Source organism: Engraulis encrasicolus, chromosome 14 (assembly GCF_034702125.1).
Source record: "Engraulis encrasicolus isolate BLACKSEA-1 chromosome 14, IST_EnEncr_1.0, whole genome shotgun sequence".
Classification (NCBI taxonomy): domain Eukaryota; kingdom Metazoa; phylum Chordata; class Actinopteri; order Clupeiformes; family Engraulidae; genus Engraulis; species Engraulis encrasicolus.
The window spans coordinates 3,154,071-3,177,642 of NC_085870.1; the positions used below are offsets into that span (position 1 = coordinate 3,154,071).

At 44.0% G+C, this 23,572-nt stretch overlaps 1 protein-coding gene across 1 annotated transcript in view; it reads right to left on the bottom strand.

The window, feature by feature from the left end:
• The window catches only part of rbl1 (retinoblastoma-like 1 (p107)), a 38,837-nt gene that overhangs the window by 5,448 nt on the left and 9,817 nt on the right, over positions 1-23,572 (bottom strand). The window contains exons 7-18 of the mRNA XM_063214793.1: positions 23,186-23,250; positions 21,669-21,855; positions 19,891-20,057; positions 19,440-19,552; positions 19,015-19,118; positions 18,203-18,340; positions 12,289-12,453; positions 9,696-9,867; positions 8,458-8,712; positions 6,698-6,897; positions 3,585-3,761; positions 1-16 (exon numbers count right to left, since the gene is read on the bottom strand). The exon at positions 1-16 is cut by the window's left edge and continues 56 nt beyond it. Of these exons, the coding sequence (XP_063070863.1) occupies positions 1-16; positions 3,585-3,761; positions 6,698-6,897; positions 8,458-8,712; positions 9,696-9,867; positions 12,289-12,453; positions 18,203-18,340; positions 19,015-19,118; positions 19,440-19,552; positions 19,891-20,057; positions 21,669-21,855; positions 23,186-23,250 (1,759 nt within the window). The remainder of the gene's footprint in view (positions 17-3,584; positions 3,762-6,697; positions 6,898-8,457; positions 8,713-9,695; positions 9,868-12,288; positions 12,454-18,202; positions 18,341-19,014; positions 19,119-19,439; positions 19,553-19,890; positions 20,058-21,668; positions 21,856-23,185; positions 23,251-23,572) is intronic.

Sequence of the window (23,572 nt, forward strand, 5' to 3'; positions counted from 1 at the left end):
GGTCCTCTTTTGTGATCTGAAACAGACAGACAAACACCTCCTTAAATTCTCCAATCACAATGCCTCTACGTCCTTAAATCCTCCAATCACAGGGCCTCTCACACCATCAGCATTCAACACCATGTGGACGAAACATGGCCAGGAGAGATGCGTTTTCTTGGCTATGCAGGGAGGCATAATTTTATTTGCCTGGAATTTTACATAGGCGAGGTGACGATCACTAATGATATAACGGCCGTGGCCTGCAGGCCTATAATAGAAATCGCAACTGTAATCGTGCGGCTTTTCTCATGCAGGGCACTGTAACAACTTCCAAATGATTTAGTAACTTTTGGCCAACTAGTTTTAGTAGAAATGCTATTCATGCAGGGTTGCAAATTCTGCTTGGACCTATAGGCTAGACTATGCGACATGGGCTTCTTTTTTTTACTAGTCCCTTCATATTTTTGGGCTTGCTTTTAATCATGTTTAATGAACTGCCAATATCGTGTCAGCTAAATGCAATAGGCTACCTAAATTACAAACAGCACAAACGGGAAATGATCTGCGTAGCCTAAAATGTGGTGCTATTCGCCCGACTGGGGAGGGACTGTCCATGGTGCTGAAATCGCGTCAAACTTTTCCAAGGTGCAAAACATAGGCTAAAGTAGTAGGCCTATACCACCCGAGTCATGTCGCTGTTGTAAAAATCACATTTTCAATTTCCTTTGACTGTTCTATAGAATTACATGCAACTTCAATAAAGGTCACCCACATGCGTATCACAAATCAATAGCATAGGTAACCCACGCGGCGGCGGGACTATTTCGGTTAACCTATATTCCTTGAAAAAAAAAAAAAGTCCGAGTGTCACAAAAAAACTACACTGTCCGTAATTATAGGCCTACCAAACGAAATTATCCAATAGAAGAAATCAAGTCTTCAGTTTCAATAATCCACGTTGTGTGGCGCAAATGTAGCGCCTTCCAAGTCTCTCGCGGCCAAAAGTGACTAAGCTCACCTCTGATGATATAGCCTAGGCTACTTATGTTCCAGGTTACTCACGGCACGGAGACGATGCAGGATAATCCATGGAAAGTCTTCAAGTAATCCAAACAGAGCGATTCAAGCAAGACAGTAAAACAACAATATTCGCCAGATCAAACATAAATACCAAAACTAGCCTATAGGCCAATGTAGATTTGGTATGACGTTTGATAAAAGCATCTCATTCAGATGGCCAGGGAGAGAGGCAAACAATCTTTCAACAGCGTTGGCTGGAGCCTTCGAGTAGAGCCTGTATCTTTTCAGTCTCTATTTTCCTACTACGCGCGTTGGATCCATGTTTTTAGATGCGTCCCAGCATCTCTATAAAAGGGTAGGCTATGTCTGTCCGTCCGTCTGAAACGCGTTCTTCAAATTGTTCCCTTCTGTGTCCACAAGGTGGGAGAGTTGACTATTTGGCCCGGAGCACGCAGCTGATTGCATTGTGAGACAAGTGCAGCGCGAGTACAATGAAAGTGCTGCTGCATTGAATAAGAAGCAGTGATAACGCGCCAGTTGCCCTAGCCAGGACAACTGAGGGGGCATTCAATTTTCGGCATTATTTTGCGTTTGGGCCATGGGAGGCAACTTCGTTTCGTTTTCACCAACACCACTGTGAAGTGTGTGTCACTATGTTCACGGTCTTTACCCCCTTATGAGACTTCGGCCCGAGGATGTCAAACGTGAGGGGGGCGCTTCATCATGTTGTGATAGTGTCACGTTGTGCAGCTCAACTAGGCCTATGTGGTTTGTCAGAAACTCGCGGCAATGACAATGAAACGTGGTGCTCGAAACAAGTAGACAAATGCGCCATTTGACATACGGTGTACTGATGTTCTCGGACGTATTGCAAGGGAGGTTCATTCGTTTTCTGCTGACGGCCGTGTGGACCGCACAGGTGTTTTCCGCTGTGCCCAGACAGATTGCTTTGCAGTCGTTTGAATTTGGTAATCTCTGGCACTCTTACAATGCAGCCGACTGCTTTGCACCTTGCCGTTAAAAAGCTTGGAGCGAATGATTCACCCAAACGGTTTTATTTATTTATTATTTGTCGCTGTTTGTATTCTTTCCCACTTGGACATGATGCTGAAATGGCGTGATAGACCTACTAAAGGTTGATACTAACAATGTCTGGTAATTTGTAGTGTAGGCCTACTTGAAATTTGAAATCACATGGTAGGCCTACTTCTCCAAATTCAAGCTTTCGAGACTCGCACTTTGAGGCAAGCGCAATCGTAACCCTCCCCCCCCCCCCCTTTTTGGGCATAGTTCAAACACTGGTTTTAACTGCCTCACGGTCACATGGCACCCTGTAGCGGTCATGATATAATATTGCCAATGATATTCATTTCATACCCGTACGGCATAATTCAATCACACACTGTACAGAATGCAGGGCTACCGCTACTGCGGGCTACTGAATGGCCTCGCCTGACGTCACACAATAGATTAGAATTCTTTGAACATGTTACTGAAAATACACACTTTTCCTCATTATATTTCATTTTCTGATGTCCTGTTGCATGAAAAAAATGATGGATAATTGTTCAAGTGGTAGAACTATCAAAGGAAGTCCATTATTTTGAATGAAAATTAACCTGAGATATACACTTTAAAGCTGATGTGGTTGGAAATGGTGATCATGATGCATTATGGTGAAAAAAGGGTCAAGGTAATGCTCTTACCTTGGAGATGATGTAAGGGATAACGGCCGACGAAGTGTCCCGAAAGCAAGAGAAAGAATGGACGAGGCGGAGCGTTCTAACAGCCCGACGGCGCAGCTTCACCAAGTCCATTTTCCTTGATATCGGGACACCTCAAAGGTCGTTATTCCGGTTATCACCTGGTTACCAGCATTTAAGTATTCATTTATTAATATGTTGATCTAAGGCTTCGTGAGAAAGTAGATTAACCACTGCGCTTGGTACGTTGCTATGGGCACCACTTCCTAATCTAGTGAGACGCGTCTCTATTGGAGGCATGTAAGGACGCGCATAGAATGTTGGGATGACTTGACAACCAAATGCAATGGAACTAACAACTGGGTTTTTGACTTGACAACCAAATGCGATAGAATTAACAACAGGGTCTTGGCCATAGTAACCTGCAGTTTAGAATTAGTAACGGCAGTTCACCAGAAAGTAAGGAAAAGAAGCAGCTTAGACGCCCGCACGACATCATAGGTGTCCTGTTCTCGGGGAATAATGGACACCAGCTCAACCAATCAGAAGACGTCCCGTATGCCCACCGGGTGATAAAGTAATGTTATGTTATATGGTGGAATGTCGCTGTAGCCCCTTAACACACACCGTTCCACCACTGGAATGTGGCTTTAGAGGTGATGGAGTTGGTTACCTTGGAGATGATGATAATGACAGGTCATGGGAGTTGGTTACCTTGGAGATGATGCTAATGACAGGTCATGGGGAGTTGGTTACCTTGGAGATGATGATAATGACAGGTGATGGGAGCTGGTTACCTTGGAGATGATGCTAATGACAGGTGATGGGAGCTGGTTACCTTGGAGATGATGCTAATGACAGGTGATGGGAGTTGGTTACCTTGGAGATGATGTAGACGGCGCACAGCAGCAGCTGGTCCAGGTGCCGGTCCCTCATCAGCTCTGTGCTCTGCAGGATGGAGTGCTCGAAGCATGTCCAGATCTTCCCCCGCAGCTCCGACGAGATGTCCAGCTTCAGGCACAGGTCCCGCAGGCGCACGCTGGCCAGGTGGTAGACCTGGTGGTGAGCAGAGGGAACGCGGGTGAGTGTGGAGCTAGAACAGGAAACTAGGGCTGCACGATATTAGAAAAATATCACTGTATACTGCGATATCGATATTACTCGCGATATTTAATATAAGCTTACCAGTACTAGTAAGCTTTCCCCTCTCTACTAGCCATTCTACACTTAATCATGTATAAAACAACTGAGAGCAATTTTTTATTGCCAACGTTATTTTTTATTAGGAAAAAACGTGGCTAACAGCATCAACTTAAAATGTCAACATATTTAATGCATTTTTTTACCTTTTCACCAAATTTCCTGTTATTCAAAATTAAAAAACTTTTTGCGATATGTGCACAGCTTTTGCGATCCGTGTATCGCAAGCCGTGATATCGCGATATCGATACATTTTCGATATATCGTGCAGCCCTACTGGAAACCAGAATTTTTTAGGTTTACTACTGGCCTATGAGGACGGTAGCTTGTGTGTATATTGTATTTATCTATGTGTATTGTATGTATGTATGTATGTATATTGTATATCATGATGAGCACTAGGGCTGGGCGGTTTTGGAAAAAATTAGCATCACGGTTTTCTTGATGAAAATTGATATCACGGTTTTCTGCACGGTTTTTTGATATGCGACGATTTCCCCCCAAATCTTAATCTTTCTGAGGAAAAGATCTCAAATTAAATGTTAAAATGAGATAAAATCATGAATTTAAATGAATCTCCATTTATATTTTATCATTTTTTCATTTCAATAATATTTTCTATAAATTATCGTTTATATTTCCCTATCCAAAAGGGAAAATGCAGCATTTCATAAAATAACCTAAAATCTTGACCAGGGTGTCATAGATTTTTCAAGGAAGAAGGGTTAAATGATTATAAGCAGCTGTTTTGGGCTTTTTTTCCAAGACAGCCCAAAACAGCTTATTTCGTTCTACACCTGGCAACACTAATGGCTTATTTGTCGTTCTACACCTGGCAACACATCCGGCGCGTTGCGCTGCCGCTGGACTAGCGAGTAAACAACAGTGGGACAGAAACGAAACAGACTGAAGACAGACACTGAAAACAAACGGATTTACTTGACATTGTGTGCATATTGTCTTTGAATTAAAGTCCAAATCCAACATAGAAGGTATTTTGTCCGGTAGTTTGTGTCATATTGCGATGTGTTTCGCTCCTATTTTGCCCCCAAATAATTTCAAACAATAGCAATGTAGCAATGTATCTTGTCTGCCCATTGCATTTGAAAGCTAGGCTACTTTGGCTTATAAGCAGTCTTAACAGCACTGCGCACACAGTTGGGATGGTAATTAAATACAGTTAAGAATCAGATAACTGTTGTAGCCTGTTAACATAGCACCAGAATTGCCTTTTATTTAACTTTGTGAGATCAAAGGTAGGCTAAATGAATTGAAATGTTTGTCATGATTCATCCATGCCATGTGTGTTCATCATGTTTCACTCCCACTAGCTTCTATCGCGTAACCAATTATTTTATTAGTTCAATCAACATCTTACTTTGTGGTGACATTCCCTAGTAGAACAGCAACAACAGTGGACTTAGCAGAGTTGAAATGAAGTGTCACAGACTTATGAATTAGAGGAATCTTTGGAAGTGTGACACAAAACCGTCTCTCATCAAAAAGAGAACCTTGCGTAGTGTAAACCGAGATCACGGTTTTTTAACCGTACACCGCCCAGCTCTAATGAGCACATGATCATGTCACAGCTAAGAGCGTCATTGGGTGCATTCCAATGTGCGGACTCCCGTCCTCCACTTGTGCTTGTGGCCTTGCGTTTTGCTGAGAAAACAACAACGTTTCCCAGCCGTCAGCCTGGCCACGACAACTTTTGGGGGACTGTTTTTCATTCACCATCCCGATTGCAAATGAGAAAATGACATTAGAATTGTGCTTTTGCAAGATGATGAAATTAATTTTCTGCCCTCAGAGACGTCATCATGAGGTCACAAGCAGGCAAGTGAGCAAGGGAGGACGGGAGTTCACATATTGGAATCCATCTATTGTGTAGTACGCATTGTAGGCACAGTGGACAAGCAGGGAAATATACACAGCACATTGTGTGTCGTCCACATCATGTCTTGTCACAGTTTTCTATGGTAACCGCGGTCTTCTATGTAATATAACTTGCATTTTCAGGAAGTAAAATAATAAATTTCTGATAATTCAGGAAAAATTAAAGTCTTTTTCTCCGTTTCAATGTTACAGCACAGTTACAGCACTTTGCCTTCATAGGGCAGCAGGGCTAGATGCAATCTCGTCCGTCTCTTCTCCTATACAATGTCTCCTCTCCTCTCCTCTCCTCTCCTCTCCTCTCCTCTCCTCTCCTCTCCTCTCCTCTCTTCATAGGGCAGCAGGGCTAGATGCAATCTTGTCCATCTCTTCTCCTATACAATGTCTCCTCTCCTCTCCTCTCCTCTCCTACATCATGTCTCCTCCCCTCTCCTCTCCTCTCCTCTCCTCTCCTCTCCTCTCCTTCTGTCCTGCCCTGCCCTGTCCTGTCCTATCATGTCTCCTCTCCTCTCCTCTCCTCTCCTCTCCTCTCCTCTCCCCTCTATTCTTCTATTCTCCCCTCCCCTCTCCTCTCCTCCTCCTCTCCCAGTGCGATGAGTGTCTCCTCTCCTCTCCTCTCGTCTCGTCTCGTCTCGTCTCGTCTCCTTTATTTTCCTCTCCTCTCCTCTCCTCCTATGTCATGTCTCCTCTCCTCTCGTTTCCTATTTAGTGTCTCCTCTCCTCCTATATAATGTCTCCTCTCCTCTGCTCTGCTCTCCACTCCTCACCTTCCTAAAGAAGAGGGCCAGTAAGTTTCTCCTTTTGTCCCGTCTCCTCTCCTCTCCTCTCCTCTATAATGTCTCGTCTCCTATATAGTGTCTCCTCTCCTCTTCATACCACGTCTCCTCTCCTCTCCTCACCTTCCTGAAGAAGAGGGCCAGTGAGCCTGTGCGGCGGGGCTTGGTGGAAGCGGGCGGCTCGAGGAGAGCTGCCGTGGTGATGGGGGCGGCGGTGAGGGCGCGTCCGGGGGAGGCGGTCAGCAGCACCTGAGCTGTGAGCGGCGACACGTCACTCGACTGCACCTGGATCACCGTGATGCCTCCCATCTCGTTCTTCACCGCTGCAACAACAACAACAACACACACACACACAGCACCACATCAGCTTATGCATAAAAGTAGGGATGCGCCAATACCGATACTGGTATCGGCACAGCTACTGCTCATTATACTCGTACTCGTCAAACACTTGCCAATACCAGGCACAATACTGCTATTACAAGAAACAATGCAAAATCTCGTCACGTTCTGTGGACTTGAAAGCAGCATGGAAAAAAGTGTCACCTCATACATTTACTAAAATTTAAATCTACATGGAAATGGACCATAAAAAATATCACAGGTGGAAAAAAACAAGGCCATGCATTTACTTTCATTGTATGTTGGTGGTAAAAGTTATCGGTATCGGTACTCGGTATCGGCAAGTACACATATTAATAGGGCTGGGTATCACAGCTATGTTCCTGTATCGAGTCAAAATATATTATAATATATTATAATTTTGAGTCAAAATATAACTTAACACAAAAACAAAGTTTTATCTTTGAAGTTAAATAAACTACAAAGTACCAAACGATCCTGAATGTGCTCTTTGGTGTGGGGAAAAACAAGGCGCCATCAAAAAGGAGAGGCCATGGCACTCTTCTCATAAAAAAAATGATAAAACACCTTTATTTAAAAATTATATAGACTATTGACAACGTAAATTGAAAAAAAATTACACATATTCTATACTCCTTCCTGCTTATCTGTTCAGCCTATTTGTCTATTTTTTCTTTGAAATATTTACTCCTATTTGATGAATGAGCTGCTGTACTGCTGACCAAAGCAATAATGTGTAATGGAGAAGAAACAAGTCACTACAGGGAACAAACGCAACAGATACATTATTTAGTAGTACTGCATCTCTGGTTGGTTTGGCTCTTCTTTTATTAAGTATTTAAAGAAACGCACGCACGCACGCACACACACACACACACACACACACACACCATACCTGGGGCAACTGTACTACTACAAAGCTGGGTTACTCGTTACTTCGAGAGTAACTTGGCCACGTGCAGTGGAACTTCTCGAGTAAGCCATACGACTAAAAGGTGGATATGTTTGAACCGAACCGAGGTTGCCTGGTTAACACCAGACCTAATCACAAGTGAGATTAGGTCTGGGGAGTTGCCTATTGTAAATTTCGTAGGGGGCAGAGTACTTGGCTATTATGACACACTGCCCTGCTCTCTGATTGGGCAGAGAAACTGTAAAGGTCGGAATGCTTGGCCATTATGACACAGGGACCATGATCTTGGACGTTATGAGTCATCCTCGCCAGACTGTCTTTCAGATCGAAACGATTGTGTAGAACTAAAGGCAGTATGGGAGTTCCCAGGCTAGAACCGAGGTATGCTGCCCTGGCAATTTACTCTACATCTCAAACCTGGCAGTTTCTGTTCTTGGTGATGTTCTGGTTCTGTGCAGGTTATGTTCTCTCTCTCTCTCCCTCACACACGCACGCACGCGGGATTAGAGGGGTGTACTGTAAACTTAAGTTCCACCCCTGACACACACACACACAAACACACGCACACGCACACGCACACGCAGGGTATAAGAGAGCTGGGTTGTACCTGGCAGGGGGATGTTGAGCTGCTGTCCGTTGGCGGTCATGGAGAGCACGGTGGTGGTGGCTGTGGCCTGTGTGGGGAAGGAGGAGGCGGAGGTGGAGGTGGGGATGATCTTGATGGGCGTGACCGAGATCCTCTTGATGGGAGACTGCTGGGGGAGGGGCGTGGGGTCGTCCCACACCAGCCGCCTCTTGGCCGCGCTGCCCGCCGCCGGGGAACTGTAGCGGTCGTGCAACGAGATGGGCGACTGGGGAACATCTGGTTGCCAGGGAAACAGGGGGATAGGGGAAAGGTTAACGACTTGAACAAAGATATTTTTATAAGGTACACTGTGCAGGAACTGGTCAAAAAAGGTACTGCAACTATGCTGCTCATTGAAACTGGGCTGCCTATTGCAATGTAATCTTTACATGAAAGTTTACTAAGACTATTTTCTAATATTAGCAACAGCAATTATTGCAGCTAAAAGCGTCTATTCCTTGAAATTCAAAATGGCGGACCATGAAGAAGATCCCCTTTTCATGCATGAAAAGTGCAATTTTCCCAGTCATAATGAATACTTAATATTTGATGGTGGTGCTAAGTATTCATGAAAAAGGTAACATTAGTGAATGGGTAGCATGAGTTCTGGAAATAAACAACTGAAAATCTTACACAGTGCACCTTTAAGGGTTTTTATGCCATTACTGGATAGGATAGTACAAGATGACGACAGGAAGCGAGTGAGGGAGAGAGATGGGGGGGCATCGAGAAACACCGGCTTAAAGGGGCTCTAGGTTAGCCTGGTCCTGACCATCCCATAATACTACCATTTCATTTCGTATTCATGGTCTGGCAATTGTTTGGTCTGAAGCGATAGTAGGAAGCAGGAAGTTTGCACTCAGTTATGGTTTGAAACTACTGGACACCTCTCACCCAATCGCTGGCAGTTACTCAACAACAACATAGCGCAGACCAATGGCTCTGGTGCAGATGTGTACGTCATTGTCACGAGCGTCCTCCCCCTTTCGCCCCCAACGTAGGGGGCGTATTCGATTATTGGCTGTTTTGGGGGGGGGGGGGGGCGTTGCGATCAAAATTCTACTGCTCCAGGCACTCCACAGAGAAGCACGGCCAGACTACAGTAGTGGAGCCAATCCTTTGGCATCCAGTTGCTCAAAACTTTAAAAAAAAAAAATCATTACATGTGTAAAATTAGGTGGACGAATGAGAATCTCCACAGACGTCAGGGTGACTCCTACCTTTGCGAGCGCTGCCGATGCCGTTGCGCACCTCTCGTATGCGGGGGTGTATGATGGGAGACAGGGCCATGAGGGGCAGGTGCGTAGGGCCCCCCCCTCCACCCCCACTGTTGTTGGTGCTGTTGCTGCTGCTGCTGCTGCTACTCGTGTCAAAGTTACTGGGGAAATTCACCTGGAGTAGAAACAACAATCAGAATAGGAGTCAATGAATCTTCATGGCAAAGTAGGCTAATAGCGCGTACCATTATTTGGACTTCAGCTGATGTTAACTCTCTAACCACAAGCACATGAAGGCCACCTAATCATTTTGAGTGTCTTTCAACTGTGTGTGTGTGTGTGTGTGCAGGGCTCTAAATTAACACACGCCAACACGCCAAATGCGGGTGAAAAATAATTTTGGCTGGTAGAAAAAATCATCCACTAGCCAAATTGGCCGGTAGCGCGAGCCCGACTGAACGTTAAACAGCTGCCCGCACAGATCTGTAGCTGCCGTCTGATGAACGTTAAAACGTCGCCTACATTACCCATGAACATTAGTCCTACCGTCATGATGTAGCCCACACCCATTGGCTGACCATAAATCACAATAAGGCAGCCTCACATCCATTGGCTGCGTGTTTGATACCCGCGCGCTGGAACTAGTGTTGATAAAATATGTTCAATGAGCGGACTAGCGCGGATTACTTTGGTTTTGTAGGTTTTGGTCAGATGAAAAATAATGTGGCAGTGGTTAAAGCACGGTTATGTGTCGATGAATGCAAGTAATAGCAGCGTAACTGTTGTGACGGTGAAATAGGCCTAGAGTAGAGTATTGGTGGAGCGAAAACGGCGTGAGTGAGTGGAGGGACAGGACAGCTGTCTGTCAAAACAGTGTCGTTGCCGTCAGAAGCCGTCTGATATTTGCGAGGTCCTCGCAACTACAAACGATGGAGTTGTCGTTTCCTAATAACGCCCACGCCATCGCAAAGACCCTGCACGAGTTTGACATGAGTAAGTGAAAAAAAGATAACAAAAACTAGCGACGAAAGTAACAAAGTAAGCATGGTCTCCGTGGTGTTATTGGATATCTAGTTGACATAGCGTAACGGTAATTGTCATTCCAAGCGCATCGTAAGTAAAGCTAATATGAATTTGACCTGGAGGAACTTGAAGGTGTCACGCAGCAGCAGCATAAACACACAATGCACTTTGATCCGAAATGTGGCAGTTTTGGCTTTCCATAAATGCAGACATCATTCACGCACTGTGTAGGTGTATGTGTGTGTGCGCGCGGGTGTCTCCTGTCCTTCTCCTCTCGTCTCCTTCTCCTCCCTTCATCTCTTCTCCCCTTCACCTGTCTTCTGTGCATTGTCCATGGTATTTGGCCCACTGTGTGTGAAGTGATGCTGTGTAGGGGATATGAGGTTTTGCAGTGTTTGGTTGTGTGTGTGTTTGTCATGGTGTGTTTGTGTGAGTTGTAGGCCTATACTGTATGTGAGGTTTGGGCGATGGTGTGTGATGTAGGCTAGGGTTTGGCTGTCTGTGCAGTGTATGGAAATGGAATGAAAAATAATGAAATGCAGGTAATAAAAATAACAACTAAATAATTATAGCCTAGAATAGACTGAATTATATTGAGTATAATATTTATATTGTTTATCTGGGTTGAGGAAATAGTTTAATACAAAAATTAAAACTAAAACAACATTATTAATACATGGTTTATTTTGGTGAGAAACAAATGGCTAGTTGACCTTTCATTTGGCTGGTAAGAAAGAAAATGTCTACTAGCCAAATTGGCTGGTGGTGGAAAAAGTTAATTTAGAGCCCTGTGTGTGTGTGTGTGTGTGTGTGTGTGTGTGTGTGTGTGTGTGTGTGTGTGTGTGTGTGTGTGTGTGTGTGTGCGTGTGTGTGTGTGTCTCCTTCGATTTCCCAAAGGATTTATGTGTGTGTGTGTGTGTGTGCGTGTGCGTGTGCGTGTGCGTGCGTACCTCCTTCAATTTCCCAAAGGATTATGTGTGTATGTGTGTGTGTGCGTGTGTGTACTAGAGATGTACAGGATCCAAGATCCGGTTCCGGATCCGGCAGGATAATAGGGTTTTTCAGACTATCCGGATCCGGCAGGATCTTAAGCAGTGGATCCGGTATCCGGCAGTTACCTAAAAATCAGGATCTGGGGCATCTCTACTTTTTACGTAGCCTAGGCTTTTCAGTCAGTCTTTCACAACCCCAATCGCTGCATGGAGTGAAAGCCCTTTGGAAGTGGCCGTTGCAGCAGGCAGTGTGGCAGTAAGCCAATGAGTCTAAAAAATAGTTTGCGCCAACGTAATTAAAAGGGCTATGTTGGCTATATGTTTCAACCCTTTCTTAGGATCCGGTATCCGGTTCCGGATCCGGCAGGATCTTAAGCAGTGGATCCGGTATCCGGCAGGATCCTAAAAATCAGGATCCGGTGCATCTCTAGTGTGTACCTCCTTCGATTTCCCAAAGGATTATGGTGTGTGTGTGTGCGTACCTCCTTCGATTTCCCAAAGGATTATGGTGTGTATGTGTGTGTGTGTGTGTGTGTGTGTGTGTGTGTGTGTGTGTGTGTGTGTGTGTGCCTGTGTATTACCTCCTCCACGGTGGGGACCTTGTTGTTGGCTGCCTTGAGGGCCTCCCACAGCACTGAGTCCCGGCCCCAGGCTCGGCTCTCCAGCACCTGCTCCTCGATGCTGTTCAGGTGCTTCACCATGTCTCTGGACAGGCCCTCCTCCGACCGGATGAACACCTCAATCACCTGCGGGACAGCAACAGGGGTGATGGTGAAAAAAAATCCTGAGCCTGAACTTTTTTCCCTGCTCTAACGACGACGACAAGATACTGCATAGTGACGTAACATAGGCCTATTTTGACACATTATTCAAACATTTAATAGCCTGTGTATGACCATTATTCAAGCCTGATAGTAGAAGAAAACCCTGAACCTGTAACACTTTCTGAGAGAAGAATAACCTAATGGCTAATTATTATCAATGTTTTTATTTTTGCAAACTCTGTCAAGCCTAAAATCAGGCATGGAGCCTGAATACTATCAGCCCTGCAGCAAACAAGACAGACAGATAGACAGACAGAGCCAAAGAAAGACAGGCAGATGGAGAGACAGACAGACAGGCAGACGGAATAGCAGAGACAGAAAAACGGAACACCAAAGAAAGACATACTGATTTACTTCACATCTCTGGGACACTATTACTTCGGACAGTGTTGACCTTTCAAGGTATTCAACATAAAAACCATCGCTGAAATGCAGGTCTGACAAATTAAACGATTAATTACTGGTAAATGATTAATAGTGAATTATTATTGTTTCATTTTTCTTTAATTGTTGTTAGCGGCCACCAAGTGTATTCTAAACGCAATGTAATGTGATGTACTGTCAGTAGGTCATGGTGTCAGTAGGTCAATGTGATGGAAGAGTAATAGTTCCACTCGAATGCCCTGAATAACAATGGGATGTAGTGTACTTAACGTGATACTGTCCCATTTTTGGAAATAAGCTTATTTTACACCTTCCCTTGAGTTAAATGATAAGGTTTTACCGTTCTCCTGTACATTCAATCGTTCTATGAGTATGGCAGTGCAAATTTTACCTCCATGCTAGCAGTTAACATTGAGTCCTATGAGACCAGCTGGCGGCTAACTGGTCTCATAGGAGCCCATGATAACCGCTAGCTTGGAGGTAAAATTTGCACTGCCGTACTCAGAGAACGCTCTAAAGTACAGAAGAAAGGTAAAACTCAATTATTTCACTCAAGGGGCTGTGTAATATGAGAATAAGAGAACGGTTGAAAGTACAGGAGAAAGGTAAAAGTGACGTCACTTTCAAGCTCTATAGCAGTGGGATGTAATGTCCAGTACATGCCTTGTAGAAGTAGTAGGGCTGCATTGTGTTTATAAACACGGTGAACCCATGTATAATGCAATGTACAGTACCTTGTAGAAGTAGTAGGGCTGCAGTGTGTTTATAAACACGGTGAACCCATGTATAATGTAATGTACAGTACTGTTTTGTCAAAATCCAGAACCTCACCATCAAAAGCATCCAACATTCAAAACATCACCTTCCAAAACATCATTCACATTCAAAACCATCCAAACAATCAGTTTACAGCCGGACCTGCAGGGGGCAGACAACATTGCAATGGCCACACCATAGCACTTCAACTGTGACTTCCTGTCAGGTGACCGCCACTTCCTGTATGGCAGCCATTTTTAAGGCATTTCAATGCATGCTGCTAAGGAGAAAGAAGCAAAAGCTTGAAGAAACAAACGAAAGAAACATACTGAAAATAACTTAAAGAATCCCTCAGTTCACCAGTCAAACGCAACTGGTAAGAGATTTTACTTTTAAATACTTACCTTCTGTTGAATGTGGAGAAGATGAACTTTCGGCCGGCATGTGTGCTTCACATGTGCAGATGTGAAATGTTTGTTCTAGTTGGCATTTGACTTTGTTAATTGTAATGTTAATGACGTCAGTTAATCATTTCCACTTAGTTTGTTGGTTGACTAATTTGAGGTCTGCAGTTTATGTTCAGTTTGACAAAGGAGATTATTATTTGAATTAGTTGCTCAAACCAGACCAATTGTTTGGAACAGCAAACCTTTATTTGACATAAGTAATTGAACAGTGATTACTTTATTTTGTGTATTTGAAATGTTTGAAATTTGAAGTGTTTAATTTTGTCCAAACTTGGAATAACACCATGTATTTTCTGTTATATTGTTCAAGGTTTTCAACCTATCTGACAACTTGATCCCCATCAACAACAAAATCAACTAAAGATACTCAATAAAACACAACAAAGGGGAATCATCTTGTCTGAGTTGTTCCTTGCGTGACCTGGGCTCTTTTCAAGTTCGAGCAAAACTGAGGGAAAATCAAAAAACACATCAGAACTTGACAGTTGAAAACCAGCGAGACGAGGAAAAATAGACGAAGGATCAACGGCCTCCAGTCGACCTTGTCTACGCGAGGAAAACTGCAAGATGGCGGAAGAAGCCACTGTAAAATCCATCATACAGCTGAAGCAGGAGAGGACTTTGGTGAAGACGGCCTTTATGAAGCAGGCAAATTATCTCTCCAGCGAAATTGGACACCTGACAAAGTCAGACATTCAAACTGAATACAAGAAACTCTGCTCACACTGCAGGGAAGTCAGCGACGCTAACTACGAGTACAAGCTTGGTCTGCTAGCAGAGGCTGACGGAGAGGAAGATGAGGAGAAGGAGCTGAACCCCAAAGATGAAGCAGACCTTTTAAAGACCATGGAGGACTGCATGAACAGACTGGAAGAAGCCAGGCACCATGTGCAGTCCAGTCTCTGGTCACGGTATGCTGAGGGGGAGCTGACCTTCGCTGTTGAAAAAGCAGAATGGACATGTGAACAAGCTCATGGAATCCCTGTGTCCATCGTCAACAAAGACGGATATGAGCACCAGGTGGAAAGAGCGAAGCAACTTGTCGCAGACGTTGTGGCTGGATTCAAGGAATGGGAGGAATGGATTCCCAAAGAAGAGAAGGCTGACTTGGACGGCAGGATAAAGGGCTTAAGAAAGCTGAAAAACAATCTTGTGGCAAAAAAGGGTGAGTTCCTGACAGTGCTGAGAACTACAGAGGAGGAGAGGCAGGAAACAACTCTTCAGACCCAGTCAGCACCGCAGCCAGCCCAGCAGTCGATCAACAAAATGAATCCCACCAGCCTGCCCAGTCTCCATGGCTCAAGAAGAGAACAGAAGGAAGACTCTTGCGTTGATGTTGTGCTTACCGCTCACAAGGACCTGGGAAAACTGGACAAGAATACCAGAGGAGGAGAAGAAGAAATCCTGAAGCCCTGTATCCAGTCAGGCCAAAGTGGGAGGGACGGGCAGGTGCCAGCAGCGTCAAACAAGATGCTTCTTCTCTCAAGTCGAAGGAGAAAAAACGGCAGAGCCCACAGAGTCAGCTACTTGGTCAAAAGTGAGGAATTAAACCCGATGACCTCAGACAACTTCTCCAAGAAGAAGAAAAAGAGAGCATGTCAAAATCTCCTGAAAGAACAGGTGAAAGAGAAGACTCCCAAACCACTGACTAGAAGACAGCTGCTGAGCCAAGTAGCTACTCTGTCTGACCCAAGAGGTCTTGGCACTCCTCTCAAACAGAAAGGTGCCATTCTAGCCAGGACCAAATTCTTCTCACCAGCACTGACCAGACCACAGGTCAAGAAAATCAAACCCGTTGCGCCATCTAGTGGTGCAAGCGGCCCAGTGATGTTGAAAGGCAAAAGAAACCATTATGTTCTGCAAAACACTGTGGATGGGAATGAGCTAAAGACTCAATTCCGAAGATCACAAACTGGTCCCGCAGTGAAAAAACGGTCTAATCACAGAAAATTCAGCAGCCTCACGAAGGTGACCAAAGTCATTGCCTGGGCGTGGAGAGCTGCAAAGATATGGAAAGGATTACTGGCAAAAACCCCAGCCAGAAGTGGACCAAAGTGGGAGGGGCTTCCGCCAGAAGAGAGTAAGTCCAAACTGGCTGCATCAGTCCAACAGACCACCACCCACAGTCTGGATGTGGAAAAAGATGCAGAAACTGACATCAGGCCAGTCTCCATCCTGAAATCTGACCACAAAACAAAACAAAAACGATGACCATCACCAGCTCTTGTGACCTCTCTGGGTTCCAGAACCGAGAGGTCAAGTGGGAGGTGTTTCGTCAACATCCAGAACCTCACCATCAAAAGCATCCAACATTCAAAACATCACCTTCCAAAACATCATTCACATTCAAAACCATCCAAACAATCAGTTTACAGCCGGACCTGCAGGGGGCAGACAACATTGCAATGGCCACACCATAGCACTTCAACTGTGACTTCCTGTCAGGTGACAGCCACTTCCTGTAAGACAGCCATTTTAAAGGCATTTTGATGCATGCTGCCAAAGAAAATGGAATATTGTACAAGAACGACCACTAGCTGGTGTGGCCAGGAGTGGCACTGCAGCTATATCATCCAGCCAAGTAAATAATGAATGGGTGCCAATGGGGCTGTACGCTTCTCATAGAACTATCTGCCCGTGTGATTTTTTCCCTGGAAACAATGAAGTCGCGTTCGATAGATATGAGTAAGTGAAAGCATTTGCCGGCACGTTTGCATCTTGTCAAGTGTTAGATTCGTGAAAACGACCCTTATTTCAACTATAGCAATGACATAACACGTGACAATCGACTTTACGGCACTACGCCATTTGTTTTGTAGTTTTAAGTCTGACTTCAGATGTCGATGTGTTTAAAGTTATGTTAGGATTGTTGCGGACACCTGTTATTTATTGCATTTAAGGTGGTGGAAAAGCGGCATGTGTACATGGGGTAAAGGAAATGACTGCGCTCATCCTTAAGAATTTGGGCACCTTCAATTAACATGTTGGACGGCGGTGGGGGGTTTTGAGGTGTGTGACCGTAGATGTCTCTGCTAGGATCAGTCAGAGTACGTCTCTCGTCAGCTCTGGTCGTGAATAGTCGCAGAGATTCCTCAGCCAGCAGGTATTAGCCGAATGCTAGCGTGTTGCAGGACAAAACTAACACGTCTTTGGGAGAACAAAGCCATGTCAGGAACCTTTAACTTCACTTCTAATACAACTTCCATGATAAGGTACAGAATGTGCACACACCTTTACAAACCAGAGAACAGAACCGTCACAAATCCCTGCTGAGCCATTTAGCCCAATAGGCTCCCATTCATCTTTTACTTGGCTGCGTTCGCCAACGGGGCTATATGGGAGCCAATGAGAGACGCCTATCTCATAGCTTAGAGAATTTCTGATGCTGCTAAGGAGAAAGAAGCAAAAGCTTGAAGAAACAAATGAAAGAAACATACTGAAAATAACTTAAAGAATCCCTCAGTTCACCAGTCAAACGCAACTGGTAAGAGATTTTACTTTTAAATACTTACCTTCTGTTGAATGTGGAGAAGATGAACTTTCGGCCGACATGTGTGATTCACATGTGCAGATGTGAAATGTTTGTTCTAGTTGGCATTTGACTTTGTTAATTGTAATGTTAATGACGTCAGTTAATCATTTCCACTTAGTTTGTTGGTTGACTAATTTGAGGTCTGCAGTTTATGTTCAGTTTGACAAAGGAGATTATTATTTGAATTAGTTGCTCAAACCAGACCAATTGTTTGGAACAGCAAACCTTTATTTGACATAAGTAATTGAACAGTGATTACTTTATTTTGTGTATTTGAAATGTTTGAAATTTGAAGTGTTTAATTTTGTCCAAACTTGGAATAACACCATGTATTTTCTGTTATATTGTTCAAGGTTTTCAACCTATCTGACAACTTGATCCCCATCAACAACAAAATCAACTAAAGATACTCAATAAAACACAACAAAGGGGAATCATCTTGTCTGAGTTGTTCCTTGCGTGACCTGGGCTCTTTTCAAGTTCGAGCAAAACTGAGGGAAAATCAAAAAACACATCAGAACTTGACAAGTACCTTGTAGAAGTAGTAGGGCTGCAGTTTGAAGACCTCGATGATCCAGGGGAAGGTCCTCTGGGAGCTGTAGGCAAACAGCACCACCTCCAGGGAGCAGGCCATCAGGGAGCAGTGGAAAATGTCCTGCTCCATCAGCACCTGGAGATGGAGAATATGAAAAAAGAGAAATGGTGCATAAAGTGAAACATGGTACAGATACAGTTCTTATGAGGAGCTGCATGCATGCTGCAGGTGTTTGAGGGTTTTTATCATTGATTAAATCATGAAGTTAAACATGTATTGCTCTACGAATAGCGAATATGTCACCATCTCTCATTGAACTCCATTGATTTTCATTGTGTTGCTTTCCGTGATTACAATGACCCTAAACATACACCTAAGGCCAAAGTTGATTTTCTGGAGAGGTGAGAGTGATTCAGTGATTAAGTATGACACCCAATCTGCGTATTTGAAGTGTTTTGAAGTGACTTATCTGCTCATTTTCACATTATGTTCGATAGGCGACAAAACTTTTGTCTTGTGAAAATCTGCCCTGTCTGTGTTCAATAAAGGGTCAATCTTTCTTTGGTGCATGTAATTTATTTTTGTACATACATTTTCATTCGGGAGGGTTGTAGCTTTCAGATGAGTGACTTCTGAAGCCAAGTGATTAATTGAAAGTCAGGTTATTAGCTGTTACTCCAAACAGATGGATAGGCGACAACTCTTTTGGAGGCGAGTGTATATGCACTACTACCGGGTGAAAGCTCTACCATCTTTATTAGCATTTTAATGTAAATAAGATTTCTTGAATCAATATGAGGGAGGCTTACAGTCATGTCTTTTCCTTGGAGTCTCTTCTGTTCCTGAGCCATCACATTCTCCAGAATCTTGTAGTACAGCACTTCAGCAATCTTCAAGCGGTTTTCAGCAAAATCTGAAAAACAAAGTTGGGAGTAGGTCATCAGCTTCTGAACCTATGAATTTGTTTCATTACATTTGCTACTTGTAAGTCGATAGATTCTTCATTCAAAATAAAACCATGCTAACACATTGAAATGTATGGTGAACACATCCTGCCTCATCTACAGGTATGTGCTACGTTTGTGCACAGTAGAACATTTTTCTGTTTAATTGTAAACATTAGCTACTTTAAAGTTGATAGATTCTTCATTCAACATAACAAAGGCTGACAGGAACTTCACAGTCGAAACATGATGAAAAGCAAACAAACGAAAGGTGCCATATCCTGCCTCACCCATGTGTGAGCCCGCCATGTCGTCTGTGTTTTTGGTGTAGGCCTGTTTGAACGTCTCCCCCAGCGTCTTCACCCGGGTCTGGATGGTCTCTGTGGGATCCCGTGAGCACGTCCTGTAAGTCACACAAAACACATCAGATGCTGGCTATCGCAGGTGATACGGCGAGGCAATGGGAGGCAGACTTTACAGTGCTTAGTTTCTCCTCACACAGTTCTCATGACAGAAGGCAGCCCAGCTACGACGGATAAAAGGCAAGTTGCTATATTTAGCATTTTTTTTTACGGTAATCTAAACTCATTGTTCTTGTGGATAGGGACAGTAAAAAATATACTACTATTACTATTTAGGTTTCAACCTAAATTCCCTGAGCAACAAGGGGGAAAAAAATCACTGTCATTCTAGTATGGCCAGGGCTGCCTCCATACCGTACATAAAGAAGGTTGGACTCACTTGAAGATGCTGAGCAGGGCGTCGCTGGGTGCGCTGCGGAGGCCGGACACCATGCTCTGCAGCCGGCTGACGCTCTGGGTGGCCGAGGACACCGGCGTCACCAGCAACTCCTTCTCCTTCAGGTAGCGCCGCCCCGTCAGAGGGGTAGAGGGCGCCAGCGAGCGGGTCTGAGCATGGGGATAAAGAGGAGGCATGTTAACGCTTTGATGAAGAAAGAAGTGTAGGATTTAAATAATGTAGAAAAAAACAGTAACGTCCCGTCAGAGGGGTAGAGGGCGCCAGCGAGCGAGTCTGAGCATGAGGATAAAGAGGAGGCATGTTAACGCTTTGATGAAGAAAGACGAGTAGGATTTAAATAATGTGAAAAAAAAAAAGAAACAGGGTTGGAGGGCGCCAGTGAGCGCGTCTGACCGTAGGAATGAGAAGGCATGTTAACGTATTAATGACGTGTATGGTTTAAATCATGCTTGAAAAAAAAAAAAAAAAACATAACGCCCCATCAGAAAGGTAGAGGGCACCAGAGAAAGAGTCTGCACAAGGAGAAGGGAGGTTATGAAAGGCATTATACGGGAGCTATCCATGTGATAAAAGCACACCTACAATCACAAAACAGACAAGGAGGATGCTTGTAAAACAGACATGGAGGATGGAGATAAGGAGGCATGATAACGATTCACATGATGCAGCAGTGTAAGATTTAAACCCGTTAAAAACAAACAAAAAAAAAACAATGGAGTAAGCTGCACAGAATTTTTTGCCGGAAAAATGCCAATGTCAGTTTTCCGTGCATGCATGCAATGTCAAACTTTGTGGACGGAATCATGGGACAGTCATAAATCAGTAAACCTTGTCAACTTTTAAACATGAACATTTCTGCACACTAGGTCACAGGACGATGTGTTCAACAAGGTGGTGCACACCACAGTATTGTACTGTACTGCGGGACACTTACATGTGTGTACTGCACTGTGTGCAAACGCACACATGCACTTTGACCGTAACACAGAAGAGCCTGTGCCTCATTGGTATCAGAGTCAGAATAGAAGACGTTTTGTTTCTCATCCAAGGACCTTCCCCAGTGTTGATTGTAAGAGGGACGCACAGTGAGTGTAATGGAAGAGGGAAAAACTCTAGCACTTCTACTAATCTAGACCAAACACATCTATACAAGCTGGGCTGATGAAGTGCCTTGAGTGAGGGAATGAAATATCTTCCCACTCCAGGACAATGTCCAATTGCTTACATCTAGACCCCTTCAGAATACCATGACCTTTTCTTCATTTCTAGAAAATGTACATTGTGTGAAGTGTGATGAAGCACACCTCCCCTACGAGAAACTCAGTCTCCAGACCAGGGGCCTATTACTATAATACAAAGCTGGTTCAGGATGAGTTAAGGTTAAGTTAAGAGGTAAATCATCTAATAGAAGAGCCTGGAGTCCTCATTTTCTTAAGAAAAGCTCTTGTATTAGATGATTTACCTCTTAACTTGAAGTGATACTGTCCCATTTTTGGAACAGTTAGCTGCGAGCTGGTCTCATAGGACTTAATGTTAACTGCTAGCATGGAGGTAAAATTTGCACTGCCATACCCAGAGAACGTTTGAAAGTACAGGATAACGGTAAAACCCTATTATTTAACTCAAGGGGAGGTGTAAAATAAGCTTATTTCCAAAAATGTGACAGTATTACTTAAACCTTAACTCATCCTGAACCAGTTTTGTAGTATAGGCCCCATATCTCATTTGTGAACCGGGCTAAATCACCCCCAGGTAGGTACCTTCTCGAAGTGCTGCTGCAGGCTGGACTCCACCTGTGAGCGGGCGGACATCTGCCCCCCGGCCGTCTCCGTGGTGACCTTGCGCGGCGTCCCGATCTCCTCGTCCGCGTCCGCCCCCAGGAACACGCGCTCGTCAAAGTCGCCCACCGTCAACACATACTCCTCATACTCACGGTTTATGGCTTTGCTGCACCGCCGCAACACACACACGCGCGCACACACACGCACGCACGTACACACACACGCACACGCACGCACACACACACACACACACACGCACGCACGCACGCACACACACACGCACACGCGCACGCGCACGCACACAATAAATGTAAGCTGAACAGATCAACAAATCAAAGTCGAGTCATATGACATATTTTGTAAAGGAAACTTAGAAAATACATTTGCAATACAATTCAGTTATATTCAGGGGACATACTGGCTGCGTTGAATATAGGCCTAAAGTGCAGGGGGAAATCCTGGTTTGCTTGCGCTCATAATACGGCCCTCGGAGGACTTTTACTGCCCTCGGATGAATTTGTAGTGGCCCCTCGAATGAAAAAGGTTCCCCACCCCTGGTCTACAGGATAACTCAAAAAGCCATGAACGGATTTGGATGAAATTTTTGTGAAGTTGTTGGAAAGGACAAGTGGAGCAAAGGAACCAGGACTTTTTTAAATGATTCTTCACCATTGCGGGAGAAGGTGAATTTTGACATTTGACATTTCTTACTCAACAAAAAGAAGGCAGAAAGACTTGGAATAAATAGGGTGTAACATAGTAAAATGGTCTATCAAACAACTTCCTTGGCAGAGGTCTGCACTCTCTGAGTGCATTTCTAGTTTTTATTTTCATAAACTGGGCTACACATTCACAAATTGGCTCTTGTTGAAGTAGTTAACTAATATTTACGTGTCTGACCAAAGTAGAGTAAGTTTAACAACACACATGATGTCCATGTCTAGTGGACACAGAAGATCCACCATTTCATGCAAGATAAGAGTGGATCTCATAAGTCTTAGAAATTGATGTTTGTGGTAAATATACATGATAAGATAAACGTGTGTAAATGGGCAGCATAAATTCTGGAAATTAACTACTAAAGATTTACCTTACTTTTAAATTAATGAAGAACTGCATATGTTCTTAAAGTCATACTGTCCCATTTTTGGAAATAAGCTTCTTTTACACCTCCCCTTGAGTGAAATAATAGGGTTTTACCGTTCTCCTGTACTTTGAATTCTCTGGGTATGGCAGTGCAAATTTTACCTCCAAGCAAGCAGTTAACATTGAGTCCTATGAGACCAGCTGGCGGCTAACTGGTCTCATAGGAATCAATGTTAACTGCTAGCTTGGAGGTAAACTTTGCACTGCCATACCCAGAGAACAGTTGAAAGTATAGGAGAACGGTAAAACCCTATTATTTAACTCAAGGGGAGGTGTAAAATAAGCTTATTTCCAAAAATGGGACAGTATCACTTTAAGAATATACTATATGAATTACAATTATTACTCACTTGTTATCAATGAAGTTGGTAGTGTCCAGCAGCTCTGTTAAGTTACTGTCATTCCCTTTGAGTATCTGAAGACCACAGTGCAGCAGGATTAGATATCAGATATAAGAATTAAGCATGAAATTACACATAAACAAAAATTACACACATCACAAATTCACTAGTACAAGAGTGAGGATCTTTGTCCGTTACTATCCTGCCTGCACATTGGAGTCATTCTAGTTCTAGATGCATTCACTCATTTCTAAATAGTTGTCCACTGTTGTTGTGACCACAACTAACACAGAGTCCCTAGCAGCGAGCGGAGGCATTCAAACATGACATGGCCACACATTAACCCATGAAGACATCGCCACAGTACTAATTGCTTGAAGAGGAGCCGCCACGGCC